Here is a 25,403-nt window from a genome sequence, read left to right as displayed (position 1 = left end):
CTTGGAAACTGCAAGAAGGCCACTGTAACTGTGGTGGTGTGAAAGAGCTGGGAGTAGATTAGGCCAGAGAGGCAGTCGGGGGCCAGGTCACCAAGAGCCTTATTTTACTGGCCACTATAAGGACTTTAGCTTTTGCTCTGAATGAGATAGAAAGCCATCATGTGGTGGGGGAGTTACATAGAGAAGTGACATGATTTGACTTCGGTTAAAAGGTTTACTGAGCCAAGACTAGACTTGACAAGGCAAAGGTAGAAGTAGGGGAAGACAACTTAGAAAGTTACTCCAAAATCCAGGCAGCAGATGATGATAGCATTAATAGTGCAGTGACAGTGGAGGTGATGAGAAGCAGTTGAATTCTGAATATGTTTTGAAGGTAGAATCAGTAGGATTTGCTGGTCCATTGGATGGTGGGCAGGGTAGGGGACCAGGTATGTGAGAGTAAGAGAGGAGTCCAGAAAGACTTCTAAGATCCTTGGCCTTACAAGGAGAAGGACAGGGTTGTCATTTATTGTGATGGGGAATACTGGGAGAAGAGCAGGTTTGTGTGAGAGGCAGGTTATTAAAAGTTACGTTTGAGATGCTCGTTGGATCTAAGTAGAAGGGCCTCATAAGCAGTTGGATATACAAGTCTGCAGTCTAGGTAATAGCCAAGGCTAGAGATTCATAGTGTATAGGTAGTACTAAAATCATGAGGCTCATTTAGATCACGTAGCAAGTGAATGTGGGTAGAAAAGAGAAGGGCTCCAGGGACTGAGTCTTGGGGTGCTTTACTGCTGAGGTGACACTGAGATGAAGAGGAAGCTGGAAAGGGAGCTGAGAAGGGCAGTCAGGCAGGTAGAAAGAGGACCAAGAGGACTGTCTCCCTGAAGCCAAGTGAAGAAAGTGTTGCAAGAAAGAGGGAGAGATCAACTTTGTCACCTAGTCCCTGTATGCTGAGGGTCCAGAAAACCGGCCATATGATTTAGCAATGTAGAGGCTATGGGTGAGCTTGTCAAGGGTTGTTTGGTAGAATAGTAGCATAGGCTGATCCTAGAGGGTTCAAGCTCTGGAGAACAGAGGAGAGGAGTCAGAGGAAATAAGGACTTGAACTCCTGAGATTTGCTCAAAGGAAAGTTGGAAGGCCAGATGAGATCAAGAATATATTTTTTAATTGAGAGAAATTATACTCAGTTTATGTGCCAAAGGGAATAATCCAGTAGACATTGACACAAGAGCAAGGGGAGAAGATTGCTAGAGCTTTTTCCCTGATTAGGTAAGAGATACTGCATCACCAGTAGAGGACCTAGAAGCACAGAGCGTTCATTCATAGCAAGAAGAGGAAAGGAAGAGTACATGGATGGAGATGCTCATATGATGATGGGTATGAACGTGGGGACACTCCCTTCTTAGTGATTCTGTTTTTTCAGAGAATTAGAAAGCAAGATCATCAGCTGAGAGTGAGGACCAGGGAATAAGCATTAAAGACCTGTTAGTGGTACTAAGATTACCTCCTGTTACTGAGGTTTAGACTGAAACTCAGTGCACAAATAATCCCAACAAAATGCTGATGTATTTCAATGTTTATTTGTGAAGGAAGAGAGTTCAGATAGTTTGAAAATTCAGAGGGTGGGGAAGAAGAGTGTGGAGAGGGCAGAGGTAAGTAGAATATAAAGACCAGATCTTGAATTTTTATATTTCTATGAGCATGTCTCAAGTATAACCTACTACATAACAAGAGTTGTTCTCAGCACAGTTGACACAGCTAGATTTACAAGCAGATTTTGGCAATATTCAGGTATTTAAGAACTGACTTGCTTGCATTTGAAGTTTTGCAACATTCTACTAGGCAGTGGCTACATCCCAAAGTCCACATACTTGAGCAGTTATTTGTAATATGAGAGGAGTGGGACATGGTGAAAGGTGACCTCAGAGTTCCCCCTTTTCCTCCTGTACAGCTCATGCCCCTTTTCAGAGCAGAATTAATGTACTTTGTAGGTTATCACATGTCTGATATTTACATCTGCAAGATGTCCAGCCTTAGGCTCTTTCATACTGTATATAATTCATCAATGGGCCCCTAATTGATAACACAGTTTCAGATTGCCTCTCAGACTAGCTGGAAGCAGACTCACATAAATTATAAACCATTCTTAGCTTCATTTGTCCAAAACTGGGTCATGTGTCCATTCATCCAACACACGTGTGTATTCTTTTTCTTAAAACCACCCCAGCCAGATCCCTACTTTCTAAATTGACTCCTTGTCCCTGAGTCTATTCAAATAACTAAAGTTTGACAGTGCATGTGTTATATTATGGTTCTGGTAATGTTTTGCTCAGGTTCTTTCCTGCTTTTATCCCTACTTTCTCACTCTCTCTCTTTTTTTTCTTTTAAATTCCTGCTGAGCTATTTTCTTGTGCATGGCCTGATCCCTAAAGAGAGTTTATTTGAAGAGTCCAAGAGAAGTTGCCTCTTGCTCTCTTGAGTTATGCAATTGAGGTGAGAGTGAAGTAGGAGTTAGTCTTTCTCACTGAAAGAAAAAGCGTCTGGACTTTATTGCGTTTGATTTTAAAGAGCATTTGAAGTCGCAAACTTCGATCTTGGTAACATTGCAGTCTTCATTGAGAAACGGGATTCACGGGGTGTAAGGGGCATTTATAAGTCATGTTACAGAGGTAAATGCTATAGGATAGGATGTACAGGTGGGCCTTAGAGGCTGTCGATTGTTGTGGCTTCATCATTTCCTTCTATGAATGATAATGAGTAGCTATGTACTATGTGCTATAGGTTTTTCTCTTTAAAATACCATGAAAATTACCTTTTAAATATGCATTAGAAAAGTTATCCTGGTAACAATTCAATGAAAAAGCCATGTTCTACCTGAAATAAAGAAGAAAAATCAACCAAGCTAGAAATTTCTCATTCCTTTTTATGCCCAATTGCTTCAGCTTCATGATTGCATTAGTGTCATAAAATATGTAATTATTTATATAACATTTAAAAGCTGTTTAGTCACTCAGAAATGTAGATTCTTGAGCTTGTATGATTCAGTTTATATTCGTATGTATGTGTGTATACTTATGTATACGCACACACAGAATTAAGGAACTAAACAAACAAGGTCTCTTTCTTTACCTGCTTCCCCCTTCAAACTCTATTCCTATACTGCAAGCTTATATCAAAGTTTGGTCTTTCTTATAGTTTCTCATAACGACCCTATTACACTGACTTCAGAAGATTTTGTTAGCCATATACTGGCATATATACATATATACACAACATATGTATATAAATACAAATATATATACACACTCACACTCATACTACATATCATAATGGATATAGCCTTTTTTTAACTTAGCAAATGTATCCTGAACTTTTTTTATTTTCATAAAATAAGATTTTATGCAGTAAAATCAATAAAACAAATCTTAATTTGTTTATTTAAGCTCCCACATTTAGACATATTGTATTAGTCCACTCTCTTGCTGCTAATAATAAAGACATACCTGAGACTAGGTAATTTATAAAGGAAAGAGGTTTAATTGACTCACAGTTCAGCATGGCTGGGGAGGCCTCAGGAAACTTACAATCATGACTGAAGGGGAAGCAAACATGTCCTTCTTCACATGGCAGCAGCAAGGAGAAGTGAAGAGTGAAGCAGGGAGGAAAAGCCCCTTATAAAACGATCAGATCTCCTGAGAACTCACTTTCACAAGAACAGCATGAAGGTAACCATCCCCATGATTCAGTTACCTCCCACTGGGTCCCTCCCATGACACATGGGGATTATGGAAACTACAGTTCAAGATGAGATTTAGGTGGGGACACAGCCAAACCATATCATTCTGCCTCAGCCCCTCTCAAACCTAATGTCCTGACAATTCAAAACATAATCATGCCCTTCTAAGAGTCCCCCAAAGTCTTAACTCATTCCAGGATTAACTCAAAAGTCCAAGTCCACAGTCTCATCTGAGACAAGGCAAGTCCCTTCCATCTATGAGCCTGTAAAATCAAAAGCAAGTTAGTTACTTCCTAGATACAATGGGGGTACAGGCATTGGGCAAATAGACCTGTTACAAATGGGAGAAATTGGCCAAAACAAAGGGGCTACAGGCCCCATGCAAGTCCAAAATCAAACAGGGCAGTCATTAAACTTTAAAGTTCCAAAATGATCTCCTTTGACTAGATGTCCCACATCCAGGGGTATGCTGATACAAGAGATGAGCTCCCACGGCCTGGGGCAGCTCCGCCCATGTGGCTTTGCAGGGTAAGCCCACCTCCTGGCTCCTATCACGGGCTAGCCTTGAGTGTTTGCAGCTTTTCCAGGTGCACAGTGCAAGCTGTCAGTGAATCTACCATTCTGGAGTCTGGAGGATGGTGGTCCTCTTCTCAAAACTTTGCTAGGCAGTGCCCCAGTGGGTACTCTGTGTGGGGGCTCCAACCCCACATCTCCCTTCCACACTGCCCTAGCAGAGGTTCTCCATGAGTGCCCCGCCCCTACAGCAAACTTCTGCCTGGACATCCAGGTGTTTCCATACATCCTCTGAAATCTAGGCAGAGGCTCCCAAACCTCGACTCTTGTCGCCTGCACACCCACAGGCCCAACACCACATGGAACCTGCCAAGACTTGGGGCTTGCATCCTCTGAAGCCATGGCCCAAGCTGTGCCTTGGTCCCTTTTAGCCATGGCTGGAGTTGGAGTGGCTGGGACACAGGGTACCACATCCTGAGGCAGCACAGACTAGTGGGTCCCTGAGCCTGGCCCAAGAAACCATTTATTCCTCTGAGGCCTCTGGGCCTGTGATGGGAGGGGCTGCTCTGAAGGTCTGTGACATGCCCTGGAGACATTTTCCTCATTGTCTTGGCTGTTAACATTCGGCTCCTTGTTACTTAGGCAAATTTCTGCAGCTGGCTTGAATTTCTCCCCAGGAAATGGGTTTTTCTTTTCTACCACATGGTCATGCTGCACATTTTCCAAAATTTATGCTCTGCTTCCCTTTTAAATATAAATTCCAGTTTTAGATAATCTCTTTGTTCATGCATATATGCATACAGTTTTAGAAACAGCAAGGTCAACTCTTGAATGCATTGTTGCTTAGAAATTTCTTCCTTGCCAGATACCCTAAATCATCTCTCTCAAGTTGAAAGTTTCACAGATTGCCAGGGCAGAAGCAAAAGTCTCTTTGCTAAAGCATAGCAAGAGTGGCCTTTGCTCCAGTTCCCAATAAGTTCCTCATCCACATGTGAGACCACCTCAGCCTGGACCTCATTGTCCATATCACTATCAGCATTTTGGTCCAAGCCATTCAACAAGTCTCTAGGAAGTTCCAGACTTTCCCTCATCTTCCTGTTTTCTTCAGAGCCCTCCAACCTCTGCTGGTTACCCAGTCCCAAAGTCACTTCCACATTCTCAGGTATCTTTATAGCAGTGCCTCGCTACCTCATTGCCAATTTTCTGTATTAGTCCATCTTCATACTGCTATACAGATACTACATGAGACTGAGGAGTTTGTGAAGAAAAGAGGCTTAATTGACTCACAGTTCCACATGGCTATGGAGGCCTCGGGAAACTTGTAATCATGTTGGAAGGCAAAGGGCAAGCAAGGCATGTCTTACATGGCAACAGGAGGGGATTGGGGTGGGGGAACTGCCAAACACTTAATGCATCAGATTTAGTAAGAACTCACTATCATGAGAATAGCATGGGGGAAACTGCCCCCATGATCCAATTGCCTCATACCAGGTTTCTCCCTAACATGTGAGGATTACAATTCAAGATGAGGTTTGGATGGGGACACAGAGCCAAAACCTATCATGAACCATAAAAGCATAATTCAAATGAAAGTTATTATATTATCTTAATACAAAGTATCTCTAATAGAAGTTTTTTTTATAGGATTCCATATATCAATACCATTTTTGTATGCATTTACCTTTTCTATCATACTGTGAGATCACAGAAGCATTTATCTTTATATCCTCATGGGCAACCATCTTGTTCAGTCTTCACTGTATAGGTGCTTATATAATGTTTATTGAATTGATGTTGGTGGTTACTTATCGTCGTTGTTGCTAAATTTTATAATGAGTATGTAAGGAAAATACCTAGGTCATTGAAGGATAAGTCTAGGTAGTAGTATATAGAACAATACTCAGATGTTTTCAGGGAAAATGAGTCACATGCATTTGGCTTTCTGCTTAGAATTAATTCTCTCCCTCTTTTCAAAAAACCTGTAAGCATTTGTTTACAGCATGTTTTACTGAATATTTTAAGCCCACTCTGGAGCCCCACTCCTCAAAAAAAAATGATTCCCTTCTAAATATTGCTACCCATTGACAGTGCACCTGGTCACCCAAGAGCTCTGATGGAGATGTGCCAGGAGATTAATGTTGTTTTCATGCCTGCTTGTACAGTGTCCACTCTGCAGCCGATGGATCAAGGAGTGATTTTTACTTTCAAGTCTAATTATTTAAGAAATACATTTCATAAGGCTGTAGCTTTCATAGATAGTGATTTCTCTGATGGATCAGGGCAAAGTAAATTAAAACCTTCTGGAAATGATTCACCATTCTAGATGCCATTAAGAACATTTGGGATTCATGGAAGGAGGTCAAAATATCAACATTAATAGGAGTTTGGAAGAAGTTGATTCTAACCTTCATGGATGACTTTGAGGGGCAAGATTTCAGTGGAGGAAGTCACTGCAAATGTGGTAGAAATACCAGGAAAACTAGAATTAGAAGTAGAGCCTGAAGATGTGCCTGAATTGATATAATCTTATGATAAAACTTAGACAAATGAGGAGTTGCTTGTTGTGGATGAGCAATGAAAATAGTTTCTTGAGATGGAATGTACTCCTAGTGAAGATGCTGTGAACATTGTTGAAATAACAACAAAGGACTTAGAATATTACATGAATTTAGCTGATGAAACAGCAGCTATAGTGTAGTGTAGTGTAAAAATATAAAAATATAAAAAAATATAAATATATAAATATAAAAAGACTATAGTGTAGTGTAAAAATAACTTTTATATGTACTGGGAAACCAAAAACTTCGTGTGACTCACTTTATTGCCTTACTCACTTTATTCCAGGGGTCTAGAACTGAGCTGCAGTATCTCCAAGGTATGGCTACGTGTTTGAAAGGCAGGCTATCATTGCTCCCTGGAAGGGTTTCAAGTGACTCCTCTACAGTTTTACTTGACTATTTTGTAGTAGTTGACATGTAAACCTCTTTTTTGAAACTCTCTTATCGTTTGGTTTCTATAAAATTACTTTCTGCTATTTATCCCCTTATGTCTCTGTTTAATCCTTATTTTTCCTCTGGGGCTCATTTTTCTTTATTCTGTAGCTCAGAGTAGATGTCCCCACATATCCTCTCTTACCATCCTCCTCACCTCACTAATCATTATCTTCCTGAATGTTCTAAGTTTAGCCAGCTTCCCAGCTCCTGCCACATGCTGGTGAATTCACAATCTCTAGCTCCAGACCTGGTCTATTTCTGAGTTTATTTATCGAATAACCACCTTCAGGACACACATCTCACTGTGATTTTCCTGTAGGTACCACAAAACAAACTTTCCTTTGAATTTGCTCCCCAGTCTGGGTTCCCTGTCATATTCAGTATTACCTTCATTCTGGTTACACTGGGAATTTTTCCTCACCATTTTCTGCTCAGTACTTCTCCAGGTTTTATCCATTTTGACCTAACACGAGTCATTGTCCACGTAAGGGTATGAATAAATAAGTGAATATTTGTCAAGTATTCACTAAGTACTAGACCCCTGGCTGGGCATCTCCCTGTGCATTGCTCTTCTTTAGTCTAGACACCAGCTGGGCATCTGCCTATGGATTGCTTTTCTTGCTTGGTCTAGACACCTGGCTGGACATCTGCCTATGTGTTGCTCTTCTTATTTGGTCTGGACAGCTGAGTGGGCATCTGCCTATGCATTGTTCTTCTTATTTCATCTAAACACCTGGCTGGACACCTGTCTGTGTGTTGCTTTTCTTTTTGTGGTCTAGACACCTGGATGGACACCTGCCTATGAGTTGTTCTTCTTTGGTCTAGACATCTTGTTGGACATTTGCCTATAGGTTGCTCTTGTTTGGTCTAGACACCTGGCTGGACGTTTGCCTATAGGTTACTCTTGTTTGGTCTAGACACCCCGCTGGGTACCTGCTTGTGCATTGCTCTTCTTGTTAGGCCTAGATACCCGGCTGTGCATCTGCCTGTGTGTTGCTCTTGTTTGGTCTAGATACCGGCTGGGCATCTGCCTATGAGTGGCTCTTGATTGGTACACTGACTTGTGACATAGGTCTCATTGTCCTCTATTCATTGAAAAGGAAATTTGGCTCAGATTCTGTAGCTAAAAATGAGTCTTGAATCCCCTTTCTTTTTCCCCTGCTACTGTGGTAAATTTAGATCCTCATTTCTCTTCTAGAAGAATAATTAACGTAGAGACCCCCCAAAAGGTTTCCCTGCTTCTCTTCCCTCTTTTTCCACACATCCTAAACACACACTGAGTATTTTGAAAAAATCTCCTCTGTAACTGCATTTCTCAAAAGCCTCTGATGGCTCCCTTTACATCTAAGCTCACGTTGGAGACCCTGCACCCCCATCTTCTGCTCCTTTTTCTTGAGTCCTCCGGGCTCTAGCCTCAGGAAATCCCTTTCATTTCTTCAGAATCACCCACCTCCATCACCGCTCCGTACTTTTGATCACATTATTGTTTCATCCTACAGCACGCTGCCAGCCGCCTCTGACATGTAAAACATTGCTTATTCCTAAGGATCCAACTTCCTTGTCACCTTCCCTCACCCTTCTAGATAAGAATTTCTTGTTTGTTGTAACAGGTTGGCTTTCTGAGTAAGCAGACTCTGAGATGGACCTTGGCAGCCTATGAAGAAAGGGAGGAAAGGAGAATTGAGAGTGGGAGAGAGCAGGGCTTCTACACAGTGTCAGCAAAGGCCTCTGCTAACCCCAGGACTGCTTGGAAGCTGGGGTGGCCTTCCAGGGTTGTGTTGGCTCAGCTATGACTCTTTATAACTTTACTGTATGGCACATTCTTACTGCAGATTTTTTATTTTTTAAGTTAGATGCCTACTTGACCTTGTGCTTATTTTTATTTATTTATTGTATGCCAAGTGCCCAATCCAGTGCCTTGCCTATAGCATGTATACAGCAAATTCTTATTGAAAGAAAGAATTTTTGTTGTGCTTTTGTTTCCTCTTCTGTATAGTGGAATAACCAAGACTTTTGAAGGACTTCGGTGAAAAAAGGATTGCGATTGTGATTTGCTGTTAGTTGGCAGTGGTTTCCTTAGCTAAGCAGCAAATCGGCACACATAAATGTCCCATGATGTGGAGTGACACAGACTATACAAATGAATAATGTATTCTAGAGTCACATGAAACCATCTATGATGAGCCCAGACACACAATATATCCAAAACAATCAGTCTGTTCCTTCTTAGTACCTCATAAACCATTTTATACTTTCATTTTATTCTTACCATAGATACCAAGGGCAGTTATAAGCTTCATTTTACAGATGAGGAGTTCTGATCTACCTAAAGTCAATGAGCAATTGTTGGTATGACGTGGCTTAACATTATGTGTCCTGACTCCTAGTCAATGGCCTCTGTGAGATAGATTTCTTAAGATGAAGAGATGTATTTCCATCACTGTATTCTGCCTACTGACACTTGAAACTCTTTGTATCTAAAACCATACCTATAAATAGTCTCTCTACCCACCCAAACTTCCTCCTTGGCCCATGTTCTGTATGTCAATTAACAGCAGCTTCATTTTACTAGTTACCTAATCTTGAGACCCAGAATAAGTTCTGACTCCTTCCTGGCTCTCCCTCGTAAAGAGCTTCTCTCAAGTGACAAGCTTGTGGTGGTTACCGTGCCAGACACCAAGATAATGAAGTGTATTGGTGAGAGGGGAGAGGAGGGGAAAAATCAACAGACAAGTTCAATTATGATAACATGCTAAGTGCTGTGATGATAAAGGTGAACCCTGGGCACTTGACCCAGGTTGTGAGCTCTGAGCTGGGTCTTTTAAAAATGGTAAGAATTATCCAGGTGATGTGCTTGTGGCAAGCATGCATTTTGGAATCTATAAAATATGCATGCAGAATGGATCATTGTTTAAGAGGGAGTTGAGTATTAGAAAATAAGAGTAATGCGAAGCCAGATTTTAATGGATCATTTATATCAGTCTGAGGTGTTTTGCTTGGGTTTGTCTGGTTGTGTTTTATGTGTTTTTTACCCTGAAGGCAACCAACTGAGAGATTTTAAGCAGGGGAGGCAAAAGAGCTTTATGGAAAATGGAAGGAAGTGTAGTTAGCCTGGAAGAAGGAGTACCTGGGACCAGACCATTAAGGTCATCTAAGAGTGAAAGCAAGCCAGTGGAAAGGGGCCATGGCATAAACAAAATGGCTAGATGCAGGTTGAGTGGGATGGCAAGAAGTAGAGAATCGGTGTAGACCACTCTTCTTAGTTGCATAGCTGAGACAAGGGGAAAGATTACTGATAACTTAGGATATAGGAATGTTTTTCATCATTATTGCTTTTTTTTTTAAGTTAGAGAAACTTAAAAATGTTTACATGCCAAAGACAGAGAAAGAAGTGAAGCAAACGGATGGGAAAATGGAGATTAATGTCTCAGGTTAGTTGCCCCAAACCAAACTGAACATCAGAGTCACCTGGGATGCTTTATGAAAAAAAACAAAACAAAAAAAAAAACAAAAAAACTCAACAAAACTATTGTTCAGCCGCCATGCAGACCTGGTGAATCAGAATGTTGGCTTGGTAATCTGTGGGTTCTAAAAACTGTGATGATCATCTAGGCTTGAGAACTAAATTTTTGTTAATTTTCTGTTATTTCTTTTATAAATGGTTGAAGATCACCTTGACCTTTGGGTCCTCTGGGAATGGTCTACTAGATAGGAAGAAGAGAGAGTGGTGGAGCCCAGAAGTTTATCCCAGAAGTTTATTCTAGATTCCCTGAACCCATGACCAGGCTGTCTCAAGTGAATCAAGGACAGAATGGACTGGTTATTTTTGCATTATATAATCAACCTAAAATGGACACAAAGAGCTAGGAGCTCAGAACACAATCAGGGGTTTGAGGATGCCTGCTCCTTAGTCTTAGACTAAAATAATAACAAGGAGATAGGAAAGGATTATTGAATTGCCCCCAGGAACAGGCTTGGTCAACTGTCATTAGTTTAACTTTTGCAATGGGCCTTAACTGGCATGATCAATGTGGTGGCAGATCACTGAGCAACATGGCCTATGTCCCATTCAGGTCACAGGGTTTAAGTCACTCCCTGCTTTCTGAAGCAGAATATCCTCAGCTTAGAAAGTGGTAATAATGGCTGGGTGCAGTGGCTCATGCCTGTAATCCCAATACTTTGGGAGACCAAGGTGGGTAGATCTCCTGAGATCAGAAGTTCAAGACCAGCCTGGCTAACATGGTGAAACCCCATTTCTACTAAAAATACAAAAAATTAGCCGGGTGTGGTGGCATGTGCCTGTAATCCCAGCTACTCTGGAGGCTGAGGCAAGAGAATCACTTGAATGCAGGAGGCAGAGGTTGCAGTGAGTCAAGATCATGCCATTGCGCTCCAGCTTGGGCAACAAGAGTGAAACTCCGTCTCAAAAAAAAAAAAAAAGTAACCTGTCTATGCCTTGGATTCCTGAATAATAAATAAAACCTACCTCATAGATTAAAAAAAATAGCAATAACAGTGGATAATAAAACTTACCTCAAAACAAATAGCAATAACAATGAAAGACATTCCTGTATACTAAGTTATCAGTAATCTTTCCCCTTGTCTCAGCTACACAACTAAGAAGAGTGGTCTACACCGATTCTCTACTTCTTGCCATCCCACTCAACCTGCATCTAGTCATTTTGTTTATGCCATGGCCCCTTTCCACAATAGTGTGGTCCTAGGTACTCCTTCTTCCAGGCTAACTACACTTCCTTCCATTTTCCATAAAGCTCTTTTGCCTCCCCTGCTTAAAATCTCTCATAGGGTTGTTGTAGTAATTAACTGACGTAATGTAGATAAAAGCCTTACCTGGTACATGGTCAAGTGTTCAATATGCTTACCACCCTGGAGCAGCATAAAGAGTATCCAGTGATCCCTGAAATATATGGCCCCTCCAGAATAGTATATGGCAAAACAATACTCAAGATGTAAGTGGGAAGTGGGAATCGGGAAGGTGGGACACAGTATGATGCCAGAAATTTTGTTTGGAATCCTCAGAATGTTAATTTATTTTCTTCTCCTCCAAAATGTTTGCTGTTGTACAGAACATTACTGAGAGGTGCTAAGTCAGTTTTGTTCTGTTGAGGAAGTATGTGTGTTTTCGTTTGTCTGTGTCTCTGTGTATTTAGGATAGCTCTTGTATTTTCTATTTGGCAAGCGCGGGAGGTAGACAGCTTGGTGTGTTTTTCTGAGTGGTGTTGGGCTGGTCATCAGGAAGCCCAGATTTCCTTGAGGTGGGAGGCAATAAGCTTTCCATTACAAACATGTTCTGTGTGTCCCTACCTCTGGTGGACAATATTGTTGAGAAAAACAGAAGTCACAACCCAACAAAAATCCATCTTTTTCCCATAGATGAGGTGGTTTAAGAATTAAAGAGGGCAGGCAAGGAGTTTGGGGGACATGGTTGGTTTTGTTTTGACTGCAGAGGCTGATGACATAAGAACCAGTTAGATGTAGATGGTGAAATTGGAAGGACAACGTCTGGGGGTCAGAGAATCTGGGGCCCATCTGTTAGAATTATTCATGGAGAGTTTAGTATACTATATGCTGGAGGGTCTTGAGACTCAACAAATGGGAAGTGAGAATGCCTGAAATGGAGAAGGCATATTTTTTCAGCTGCGTATCTGACAACAGTTTGTGTGCTGTGGCTGAAGAAAAATAAGCCAATGGGTATTACAAAATTGTGGGGTTTTGCTTAGAATTAGCATAGTAACTCTAAGAAATAGTCAGTTTGTTGAAGTCCTTACACGGAGGGTGATGGAGGAAATAGAGCTTGTCAGAAGAACTGTTTCCTTCCATTTTATGATATTACTTTGTCAGTATTTTATAGTATGGAGATCAAATAGAACCTGTATTGCAGAGCCTTACATATTGGGATGCTCTGGGCAAAAGCATCTTGGAATGGTGGTAGGCACTGGAGGTCAGATCTAAGAGCACCTCTCTCTCAGGTGCCCTCATCTGTATTCTCACTGCTGCATGCCAAGAATCTTCCCTTGGTTTAGTAGAAAGTGTTCTAGACCCAAAAGCAGAGGGCGTGATCCCCGCACTGTGCCTTACACGTAGTCAGGACTCAATAAATATTTGATAAGGCAAGAAGGAGGGGGAAAAAGCAAGATGACTTACTAGATCCATTGATCAGAATTTGCCTCCTCTAGTTATAATAACTGTATGGACATAGATAAGTTGCTTCACTTGTCTCAGCTTCAGTTTTCTGCTTTGTAAAATGACAGTAATTATATTGACTTTATAAAATGAATTGTTAAGAGATTTCAAAAATATATAAGCAAAATATCTAGAATGATACCTGGTCTCTTATTGTTATTTTTATCTAAATCTCATCTCCCTCTTTACTTATTATCTGCTTGGCACCCTGGGAATTTTTCGTTGGTAAAGGTTTAGAGAAGGAGAAGTGGGCTGGCAGCACCATATCTTATCAGTTTTTTCATCCAGGCATCATAGGCCTTCAATGTTTTAATTTTTTAAAGCAGTTTGGATTTTTCTGAGCTGCTGTGAACTTTTGTTAATATAAAATAGAGACCATATTGACTTTGGAAACAGTGAGTATCTATATATCTTCCCTCCCTACCTACATGTAGCTGTTTAGAAATGTGACTTAATAGTGATCACCACAGAGACTATCCTTACAGTGAAACATCCTTTGTAAGCAGATTTCTAATTCATATGAATATTAATATCAACAGGAGTGCACTGTCCCTTAAAGTAGAGACAGACCTCATCCCCTCCTAAGGGGTTCACAGATAGAATTAAGAGATTCATCCATTTGGATGTTAAATAAACTAGATCTTTATTTTAATTGATCTCTAATTCAATCATAAATTAATGTAACAATCCACAGTGTACTTTTCATGCCAGCGATTTTTGCCATCAAAGAAATCATGGCCATTTTCATCTCACATAACAGTTGTTGAATGTCTTGAAATATCGTGTATACTCATCATGATTTCCAAATCATGGAAGGTATGGGACCTACCATACTCTTTCTTTCTTAATGCATTAATCTTTCTCAATGCATTAATAGGAAGCACATATATTATCATAAACTTACATTTGTAATATTTTGGAAACTATTTTTATAATAGGTTTCTTTTGTAATCTTAAATGTTTTATTTGTATGCTTTACAAAGATTCTGTCTTCTCCAGACTACCAATGCATTTATGGAACAGAAACTATTAAGATCTTGTGCCTTAGAGTTGGTTGGAGGAGGAATGGCCCTAACTTACAGCCAACTAAAAAGATTCCCACTACACGGTCTTTAGTGGGACCAAATTCACCTTACACTGGCCCACTGATAGTCTGCTGGGCTCTATCCAAATAATCTTAAATTATTAGATATCATTCCTGCTTGTAAGGGCTTTAGAGTAAATGATTTTATGGTTGCTCTGATAATTAATACTTAAAATGGTAAATATTTGAAATGCTTGTAATGAGAATACTTGAAATGAGAAAACACTTCCTCTTGCCCTTGCTCATCAGTGGTCACAGTGAGCTACCTGTGATGGCTCTGTGTTTTTTTTTGTTTGTTTTTTTTTGTTTTTTTTTTTGGTGTTATTTTTTTATTATTATTATTTTTTAAAATTATACTTTAAGTTTTAGGGTACATGTGCACATTGTGCAGGTTAGTTACATATGTATACATGTGCCATGCTGGTGCGCTGCACCCACTAACTCGTCATCTAGTGGGGAGTGGGGAGGGGGGAGGGATAGCATTGGGCTCTGTGTTTTTAAAAGACTGACATTAAATTTTCTCCATATGTTCGTCTAAATAACCTTTCCCTGGTACCACTGGGACATTCCATATATATAGTCTTGGGCCATTGATAGTAGTCTCATAGTGCTGACTTATATCTTCTAAGTCAGTAGGAGTGAGGATGCTCCCCTCTTCCCCTTCTTTTGTATAAACTTGATCAAAGCCAGCTGGAAGTTTGTTCTTCCTCTCTAGTTCTAAATCTGTATACTTCCTTCCCCATGGAGCTGAAGGCTTCCTATGTAAGAGATACTAAACACATAGCTACATAAAGAATACACAGGACGTTACCAGTTTTTGCTATGAAGGAAAATACCAGGTACTATAAGAGAGGATAAGAATCGAGAGTGGTCAGGGGAGGATCTCTGAGAAGGTAGAATTTCAGGCAAAACCTGAAGGATTAAAAAAGAGCTTTATGAAAAGTGAAGAAAGAATTTTCCCCGGCCTAAGGATCACCTTGTACCAAGGGCACATTTGTGGAACTGAAAGAATTGGCTCTTGATGTACAGTGTACTGAGTTGAAGGGGGAAGAGGTGAGGTTGGAGAATAGGAAGGAGCCAGGTCATGCAGGGCCTTGTAGAGTTTGAATTTAATGCTAAGTGTAGTACAGTAGGGAACCTTTGAAAGGTTTTAAGCAAAGCAACAGGGGATTTGATTTACATTTTAGAAAGAAGCCTTTGGATGCTATATAGAGAGTAAATTTAAGGTCAGACAGCTTGCCAGTCTTAAGAGATGGGACTTGAACCTGTGGCTTTTCATTCCCAGTCCATTCTGATTTACCAGGGTCTTTTTTCTAGTTGATAAGTACCAATCCGAATTAAATAGAAAATGCAAAATAGCACCAGGCCTTTTCCAAGTGGCTTCCTTATACTTGCTCAGGTTGACAGTGAAAAATAAAAGCCACCTAAGGCTCATGTCTCTAACCTGTTGAACAACTCAAAATAATTAAGAGATCACAACTATACCATTTCTCAGTTATATAAAAACCCCATCTCTTATCTAACATATGCTATTTAGTGTTTAAGGTTTCTCAGAGTCATACATGCACTATCAGCTCTGCCTGTTAAGCAGTAGCTTGTGTCTGTGCGATTTTCCAGGTAAACCAGCCTGAACTACCCAGCTAATGTTTGCCAGCTTTAGCCGTTCAGCAGTTTGTTTTTCTTTATAAGATTAAGTGGTCAGTTTCACCTTAGGTTTTATTCCAATTATGAAATCATTTCGTTTTGTTACACCTCTGCTTAATTGTACTTATTTACATTGTATGTACAAACTAATAAATCTGTTATTTTGATTGAGAAACCCCTGCATGTTTATATATTTATTCTGCCTCTCAAGAATACTCAGTAAGTTTTTTATCTATTGATTGCTAATTCATCTAGCATGTATTTCTTAATACGGAAGTACTATATGTAGTGTTAAAGGCAAGCACACCTAAATCAATCAAATCATGCTGTGCTCTTGCCACCTTGAGCATGTTAGTTCTGCGTCTATAAAATAGGAATAAAATAACAAACCCATAAGGTAATTGTGAAAAGTAGTACACCATATGTGAAACTGTTTTGTATGATGCTCAATACATTTTCATTGTTTTATTAAAACAGTTTTATTGAAGTATAATTGACATCCAATAAACTTCACATGTTTAACATGTGCAGTTAGTAGATTTGGACATGTATACATGAAATCACACAAGCAGACTTTTTATCTCTCCATTTATCTATTTCTATGCTGGTTGCCTTGGCAAACTTTCTTAATCAAGGCAGTGGTGTTCGGAGAAGGGAGTGTCTAGGTTTTAAGACATATTTAAAATTATCATTGCTTCTATATTGATGTAGTCACAATATTTAATTTTTTTTAATTAAATTTGGCAGTAGGTTGGGTTTGGTGGCTCACGCCTGTAATCCCAACACTTTGGGAGGCCGAGGTGGGCAGATCACCTGAGGTCAGGAGTTCAAGACCAGCCTGGCCAACATGGTGAAACCCCGTCTCTACTAATAATAAAAAAATGAGCTGGGCGTGGTGACGGGTACCTATAATCCCAGCTACTCTGAAGGCTGAGGTAGGAGAATCGCTTGAACCTGGGAGGCAGAGGTTGCAGTGAGCCAAGATCATGCCACTGCACTCCAGCCTGAGCAACAGAGTGAGAATCTGCCTCAAAAAAAAAAAAAATGGCATTAGAAGAAAATAAGATTTTGGAACTTAACACACAAACATACAGATCATCCCAGCCTGTGTGCTACAGATACCAATCCTGCAGCTCTCAGAGAATGTGTGCCTCAGTGTGAAAAGAACTAGGAATCTCTGCTTTAGGATACAGAGATGAATCAGGTATAGATCTTGCCCTCGAGGATCTTAGAATCTAGGGATGGAGGAGCTGGAACGTACCTATAACACCGATAATGCGGAGTGGAAGGTAGGAAGAGGTAAAACACCGGAGGAGGATTTAAGAGGGTGCAGTAACTTCTAGCCTGGGGATGCACTTCACTGAGGAAAAAACCATTTATTGCCTCCTGCACATGTGTCTGTCTGAGGTAGGTGTAGGTGTGTAGAGCAATTCAGTCAGATACAGACCCTGCCCATTAATCACTTAAATCCTAATGCTGTGCATCACCGCTCAATGGGTTGGGCGTCTGCCCAGCTTTTTTCCTGGACCACTTCCAACATTTCTGAGGAAAGAGTGAGTGTGAAGGACCCTGTGGCTAGACACCAGCCCAAGTTTTCCAGTGGCTAGACACCTAACTGACTCATAGGAATGGGGGAAGCCCCCTCTGGGTTGCCTGTGTGGATAATAAGGCTCTCATTCACCTCCACATCTAGGTCAGAGAGGGGCCGCCTGGGATGCACAGCACATTGATAGATTACTTCTGGGCCCACGGGGCCTCATTACCATCATATCCATCATCTTCTGCTAGTACCAAATAATGGATGTAATTTAATCAGATGCCAAAGGAGTCCTCAGCAGGAGAATTGGAGAAACCTTGCCTGAAACTGTGCTATAGTGTTGGAATGATTATAATGAACCAGAATGATCTTTTGTGGTGAGACTAAATGTATCATGCACTATATGAGTTCTGATTTATTTTTAAAACATTCTTGCTCCCATTGGCTCCCCTTTTAATAGTTTCTGTAGCCTGTTTATTGTTACAGATGTTACTTTTAAATGAGGTCATTGAGCTTTCCTTTACTTCCAAAGGCAATGTTTGCCTTTTTATTAAGGGGTTGGCAGGGCTGCCTGGAGAACAGTGCTAATGTGAGATCAAGGTTAAAGCTTCAGACCCCAGGAGACTAGGTGGAGAAAAAGCCTCTTCCATGTTTACACACACTCATGTCAGCCAGATGTCTCACAAAGGGCAAGTTTCCTGGCAGAGAGGCGAGAAGACAGGCATTGTGGTCACAGACTGCCTTGACTCTCATGGCCCCTTCTTGCCCACTGTGAAACCTCAGGCATGTCAAAAACAAGCTCCCTGAGCCTGTTTCCTCAGCTGTCACTTGGAGATAATAATTTTTATTCCTAGGACTTTTGTGAGGATAAAATGTGTTACAGCCCCTTGGTATGCATGAGGGACCTGGGGAGGGCAAGGGATGTAATAGCTAAAAGTCTAAGGCTTTGGAAATGCTTTAAGTCCTATGTGTAGTATATTTTGCATATCTTTGTTAGAGGACCACTGACCAAATCGAGCTTGCCAGTGATTTTTGTAAATAAACTTGTATTGGCACACAGCCCATTCATTCATTTACAAATGTCTATGTCTGCCCTCTCAAAGACAGATTTGGGTCGTTATGACAAAGACCTTATGGTCTGCAAAGCCAGAAATATTTACTATCTGGCCCATTACAGAAGTTGGTCGATCACTGTACCAGACTGAAGGAAAGTTTCTATACAGAGATCTGGTCATTTAAAGCAGTGAGGGATAGAGGATGAGTGGGAATTCTAAAGTGTTCCTGCAGAAAGTCAAGTACTGAATGTTGTCACTTATAAGTGGGAGCTAAATAATGTGTGCATTTGGACAGAAAGAGTGGAATGATAGACACTGGGAACTTGGAAAGGTGAGAGGGTGGGAGGCGGGGTGAGGGATGAGAAATTACCTAGTGGGGATGGGCACGGTGGTTCACACCTGTAATCCCAGCACTTTGGGAGGCCAAGGCAGGCGGATCACTTGAAGTCGGGAGTTCAAGACCAGCCTCTCCAACATGGTGAAACCCTGTCTCTACTAAAAATACAAAAATTAGCTGGGCATGGTGGCAGATGCCTGTAATCCCAGCTACTTGGGTGGCTGAGGCGGGAGAATCACTTGAACTCAGGAGGCAGAGGTTGCAGTGAGCCGAGATTGCACCACTGCACTCCAGCCTGGGTGATAGAGTGAGACTCAGTCTCAGAAAAAAGAAAAAGAAAAAGAAATTACCTAATGGGTACAATGTACACTATTCATGTGATGATTACCCTAAAAGCTCAGACTTCATCACTACACAATATATCCACGTAACAAAACTGCATTTGTATCCCCTACATCTATAAAAATAAAAAAAAAATTTTTTAAGTGTTCCTAAATGTCTATGGATTTTGCTCTATTCTGATTTAAATACCTGAAACCTTAGTGCATGTTAAAAGACTGGTTTGTTGAGGTGAGAATTAAATGCTATATGTGGGAGCATTAGCACAAAGCTGTCACATGCAGATGCCAGGTAGATGTTTGCTAAGTCGAGATGTTTGCTAGAGTCGAGTCTCCATTATGTTTCATCAGTCCCCACATAGGCATAACCCTGTTTGGCTCTGGGCATATGTTTCTGGGAGTGGGCAGGTTGACAGAGGCATCACCATGGGGCACTTTTATGGAATAGTCACATGTTGTTCCAGCATTTTCTTCTATGTAAGTTATTGTTAACAATTAGCCTAAAATGAGGTTTATTGACCAATGTCTTTATCTTTGCCTCATGCTTTGAAATTGTTCCAGTGACAGGCAGAGCCAGCACTAAAGTCATACCTGAGTATGTACATGCTAGAAATAAAGACGAAACTGGCATTTTAACGCCAACCACAAATTTTAATGGCTGTCACATGTGTTAATTTTTGGAAAGCAATCAAAATATTTGCCATAGATCAAAAAGATAGTCCTCAGATAACATACTGCTAATGGCAGAAAGGCCTCTGCAAAGTAAATAAAACATTAAAAATGGTGATCCTCACTCGGATGGAAAACGGGAAAGGAGTTGAATATATTGTCACTCCGCACTCTACATCATATGTAGATGGCAACAGCAAATGCTATGCATTTATGTACACTGTCCTTTAATAAGTCATTGAGAGGAACTTGGCCTCTGGCTTCCTGTCTTGCTAATTGAGCACTCTCTGTAGTTACCCTGCTGTAAAGCTCTCACTCCCCTCCTCTTGCACATTGGTCATCTTGGGAGGTGGGTATGTTTTCAAGGTACATACCCAAATGGCAAAAGTCCACCATACTTTGTAGAAGGCGCCTAGCATAATGCCTAGAGGGTCACAGGCATTCACTCAGCACTTGTTCCCAACACCATCTCAATGACAACAGGTAGATCTTTGCTATCTTTGGATTTCCATAGCCCTTCTCTGTACCTCACCCAAGCTCTTAATCAGATACTGTGATAATTAATTGAAAGTTTAGTGTGTATTTCCAATCTCCCTCAATTAGTCTTTCTCTTGTAGGTAAGGATTTAGTATTTTTTTTTCTCCTTACCTCCATTCCAAAAAGCCGTTCCCTGCCCATGGTAGGCCAAGAACAAATCATGAAAAGTTGATCAAAGCCAAGCAGACATCAGAATAATAGTGGATATAAATACAGTGAACTAGAGACAGTGGAGACTGGAAGCAAGGCCTGTCTGTCTAGATAAAATCTCAGGGCTGGGCATGGTGGCTTATGCCTATAATCCTAGTACTTTGAGAGGCCAAGGCAGAAGGATCACTTGAGGCCACGAATTTGAGGCCAGCCTGGGCAACACAGTGACACCCTGTCTCTACAAAAATAAAAAAAATTAGCTGAGTGTGGTGGTGCCCACCTATAGTCTTAGCTACACAGGAGACTGAGGCAGGAGGATCACTTGAGCCCAGGAGATCAAGGCTGCAGTGAGCTGTGATTACACCACTGCATTCCCACCTGGGCGACAGAGTGAGACCCTGTCTCAAAAAATTTTTTTAAATAAAAAAATAGAATAGGAATTCAGTCCTGCTAATATAACAAACCTTCAGAACAGGACAGTCACTGTTCTGAGTGCGAAGGAGACAGAGTAGACCATCGTCTTACCTTCTTGGAGTTCATGATGCTCTAGAGGAGAAGAGGCGGGCACATGACTGTTGCACCTGAGTTCACAGGGAACCATCACCCCCACAATATCCTGCAAATCTTTGTAGCTCCCATTTCATAATGTAATTCCTGATGCTACATATGGTATAAAAACATAATACCATAATTAGTCCGCCCACTTTTATTTGAGGCCGAGGGATTTAGTGAGAAACACAGAGTCAGAAGAGCTATGTTCAAGACATGATCTTACCACCTACTAGCTGTGGATATTCATTTGTGTAGGAACTATTTACACTCACTGTGCATGCATTTTTCTAGGCTATACGGGGGACAAGGCCAAGTTCTTCATTGCATGGACCTTAAAATGTAACTGGGGGTGGGGAGGGAGAAGAGAAGGATGAACTGGTATTAAACAAATGATATTTCAGATGGTGATAGATGCTATGAAGAAAATAAAATGTGTCAGTGTTATAAAGGGCCATTTAATTTCTTTGAGCTTCAGTTTCTTCATTGCAATCTGAAGATAAGAACACATATCATGTATTATTTTGTGCAACTTAAATATCCTGTGTGAAAGCTCTTTGTCTACAGTAGAGGTGAAGATCCATCATCATTCTTAGAGTCATATCTCAGCCCTTATAGTCATATAAACAGATCCTTATTTGATCACATGGGTGTTTAAAGCTTAATGTATTTTCTGGTCAAATACACCTCATGCATTTCCTTCCTTTTTACCTTTGCTCGGAATCTTCCCTCCACTGAATTTCTTTTTGTTCCATTTCCATCTGTATAAGTCTGCTTGTATATCAATTATTACAATAGGGCTTGTTTTGTGCTCGTCTTTGTATATCTTGCCAAATGTAAAGCAGTGACCAGCACATAGTAAGTGTGTAATAAATAGCTGAGTCAGAATGGAGCAGAACAAAAGATCCTAAGAGCTCAGAAAAGAGGAAATTCTGATTGCGGGAGAGGGTAAGAAAGACTTCATGGAGGTCGTGGGACAGGATTGCACACAACAAGGTGGTTGGCACTTGGGCTGAGGGAATGGCCGACGCAGGTCAGTGGTAGGGATGCTGTGTAGATGAAGGGAGGCAGTATAGCATGATGTAAGGAACACAGGAGTCAGGACAGCCAGGTTTGAATTCCAGCTTGGCCATTTACTGATGAGGTCTTTGATAAATCACTTAAGCATATTTTCTCGACTCCAAAGTAGTGATAACAATACCACCCACATCTTGGGGTTGCTTTATGGATGACATGAGATAACATAAGGAAGCCTATATTCCAGCACTGGCACAGAGGAATCATTCCATAAGTAACAGCTTTACCGAATGATTATGGCCTGTCTTTTTAAGTACCATGTATGCTGTTTCCCTCATTGTGAAGTAAAGGCAAGGTTAAGGTCACAGGTCTAGTCCCTCTGGTGATGAGGCCTATTAACATCAGCCTATTAACATCACTGTTTTCTACAGTTACAGACTGTACCCCAAGCCAACTAGTGTGTGCTAGCCCAACAGGGACCAGCTCAGTGCAGGGAGAGATTAATGCAAATGAATCATTTGTACTGGAAAAACAATCCAAGACATATAATGTCATGGTACAATATTAAGAGTAATAACTTCACTTAGCTGAAACATTGTATTTTCTGTTCTTGGGGTATTTTTTAAGGGGCAGAAAGCAAATGTTTCATAGAAAATTTACAATCTTGTATCTAGTGGGATTTCTTCATACTACAAGCAGTTTATGCAAAACAGATGCCTGAGGAGCAGTGCCTGCATGCACCTGTGGATTTGGTGGTTATATTTCATTTTCCTTACCCCTCTAGTTCTTGCAGACAACCTGAAATCCAACCCTGGAATTAAGTGGCAATATTTCAGTTCAGAAGAAGGAATTTTCACTGTTTTCCCAGCACACAAGTTCCGGTGTAAGGGCAGCTACGAACACCGCAGTAGGTATGTTGACTTGCATGCTAAAGTTTTTAATTATTGCTTAAGAGTGATCTACATGAAATATGAAACTTCTCATTTCTACTCATGGCTATGCCTTTAAGCTGTGGATTCAGAAATTTGTACTTGTTCTGAAATGAATTCACCACTTAGTATATGTGGATGTGAAATTCCAGGCAAGGGCAAATGACAAAACCCAGAGCTTTTCTATAGCTATCTAATATGCCAAATATAAAAAGGTACTTACTCGTGAAGTCAAATTGTGTGAAGCACCTAGAGTGTTTTGAGTTTCAGAATTCTTTGTTGAAATGTAAATGATGGTACCTTGTCTATAGTGCAGCCCTTGAACATAACTTTATAACATATCTCAGAGTAGTTTGTTATACTCAACTTCCCTTTCTATGATGACATGCTTGGCCATACTGCATGAAATTTACATGCCGATTTTAACTATTAGAAGTTTTGAGGTGAGCAGAAAGCATTGGATTAAAAATTACTAACATCCTGCTTTTCTCACTCACAGACATGACTTGAGATTCTACCATGTAGCCAGAAGGGCAGTAATGGTGAGATACTTTGTATGACAAGACTCATTAATTATAGAACCCCCCCGAAGCAAATATACTTTCCTATTTAATCCTGACAGTTTCCTGTTTGCAGTGTTAGATGTTTGATGCCAGAACATCTGGAGCTCTAGTGCAGGGCGCCCACTTTTCACACCATTTTCTGGAGTCTACACAATTACTTTAGCTTCCCTTCATCTTCACTTTAAATTGTATCTAGAATTTTTCCCCAAGGAAAATACTTCATCTGTGCTTTTCCTAAGATTTTTTTTTTTTTTTTTTCCTGAGATGGAGTTTTGCTCTTGTTGCCCAGGCTGGAGTGCAATGGCGTGATCTCAGCTCTGCAACCTCTGCCTCCCGGGTTCAAGCGATTCTCCTGCCTCAGCCTGCCGAGTACCTGGGATTACAGGCACCCACCACCATGCCTGGCTAATTTTTATATTTTTAGTAGAGACGAAGTTTTGCCGTGTTGGCCAGGCTAGTCTCGAACTCCTGACCTCAGGCCTCCCAAAGTGCTGGGATTACAGGCATGAGCCACCATGCCCAGTCATCCTAAGATATTTTTATTGTGTGTGTGGTTTCTTCCTTTCCCTCCCCACACATTCTGGTGAAGACTTGGGTGTCTTGGAGACTGGACCAGAAGCCATGATCATGGCTTCTCACGAGAACAAAGGCCACCATGAACCATCTGATTCTCATTTGCTTCTAAGAAGAGATGGGCTAGATGGCATGCTGATTTTAACGAAGCACCTGTGAAGAAAAGTTTAAAAAGGAAAGTGAAACCTTGTCAAAATCAGCATTCACCTACACAAGGCAATTCGGAAAGTTTTCATGTATCTCCACCCTAAATCTGCACTAATAAGCCCTTGAACCTCTTTTCCCTTGGCTAAATGATCCACATTTCTCTCTGATAGACTGCAATTCACATTTCCTGTCCTAACTGCTTTCCTATGATGCCTTTCCAAGTTCTCTACATTCTTTGGAAGTATGGAATGGATTTCAGGACATAGCAACACAAGAAAGGAACTGGTAGATGCCAGTCATTCTATGAGGACTGCCCCCCAGTTTGTACATTTAACATCACTATTTATATATCCCACTAAAGCAGCGTTTAACAACTTGATGTGACAATGCCAACACATATCCCAAGTTTCATTTATGTGAATTGAATTTTAACAAAGGAAGTGTGTCATTTTAAAGAAAATCCACCCACCTAGCTTGGAGAATCTAAAAAGTTAAATATTTGACCTACTTGTCAGTGTTGAGATGATCAAATTTTCCTTCTTTTCTGTACTCTGTTTCATTTCTGTAGCCACCTCTCCTGGATTCTTTTTATTGCATTTCCCTAGTGGCTCAATGGTATTGACTCATGAAAATATAGTGGTACTTTAGTAATTACTGCAGGACTTTGGGCTTGAGAACAACTAGTGTAAATTTGGCCAGATTTTGAGTTTTTTTGGTACTTTGCCTGCGTTTCTTAATTTGTACCCAGGCTTTTGTGATTCAGCTGGCATCTAACATTTCACAGGAAAATCTAGTGTTTTAGGGATGTCAGTAAAGGAGAGAATTCTCTTGAGGCTGATTTGCTT

General features: G+C 40.7%; 1 protein-coding gene across 4 annotated transcripts in view; it reads left to right on the top strand.

Annotated features, from left to right (window-relative positions):
- CACHD1 (cache domain containing 1) overlaps nt 1–25,403 on the top strand; it is a 223,169-nt gene that overhangs the window by 136,477 nt on the left and 61,289 nt on the right. For all 4 annotated transcript variants that reach the window (XM_055117831.2, XM_003806933.8, XM_055117842.2 and 1 more), the window contains exon 5: nt 23,131–23,257. In XM_055117831.2, coding sequence (XP_054973806.1) covers nt 23,131–23,257 — 127 coding nt within the window. The remainder of the gene's footprint in view (nt 1–23,130; nt 23,258–25,403) is intronic.

Source organism: Pan paniscus, chromosome 1, assembly GCF_029289425.2.
Source record: "Pan paniscus chromosome 1, NHGRI_mPanPan1-v2.0_pri, whole genome shotgun sequence".
Classification (NCBI taxonomy): domain Eukaryota; kingdom Metazoa; phylum Chordata; class Mammalia; order Primates; family Hominidae; genus Pan; species Pan paniscus.
This window is presented reverse-complemented; position numbering and strand designations above follow the sequence as displayed.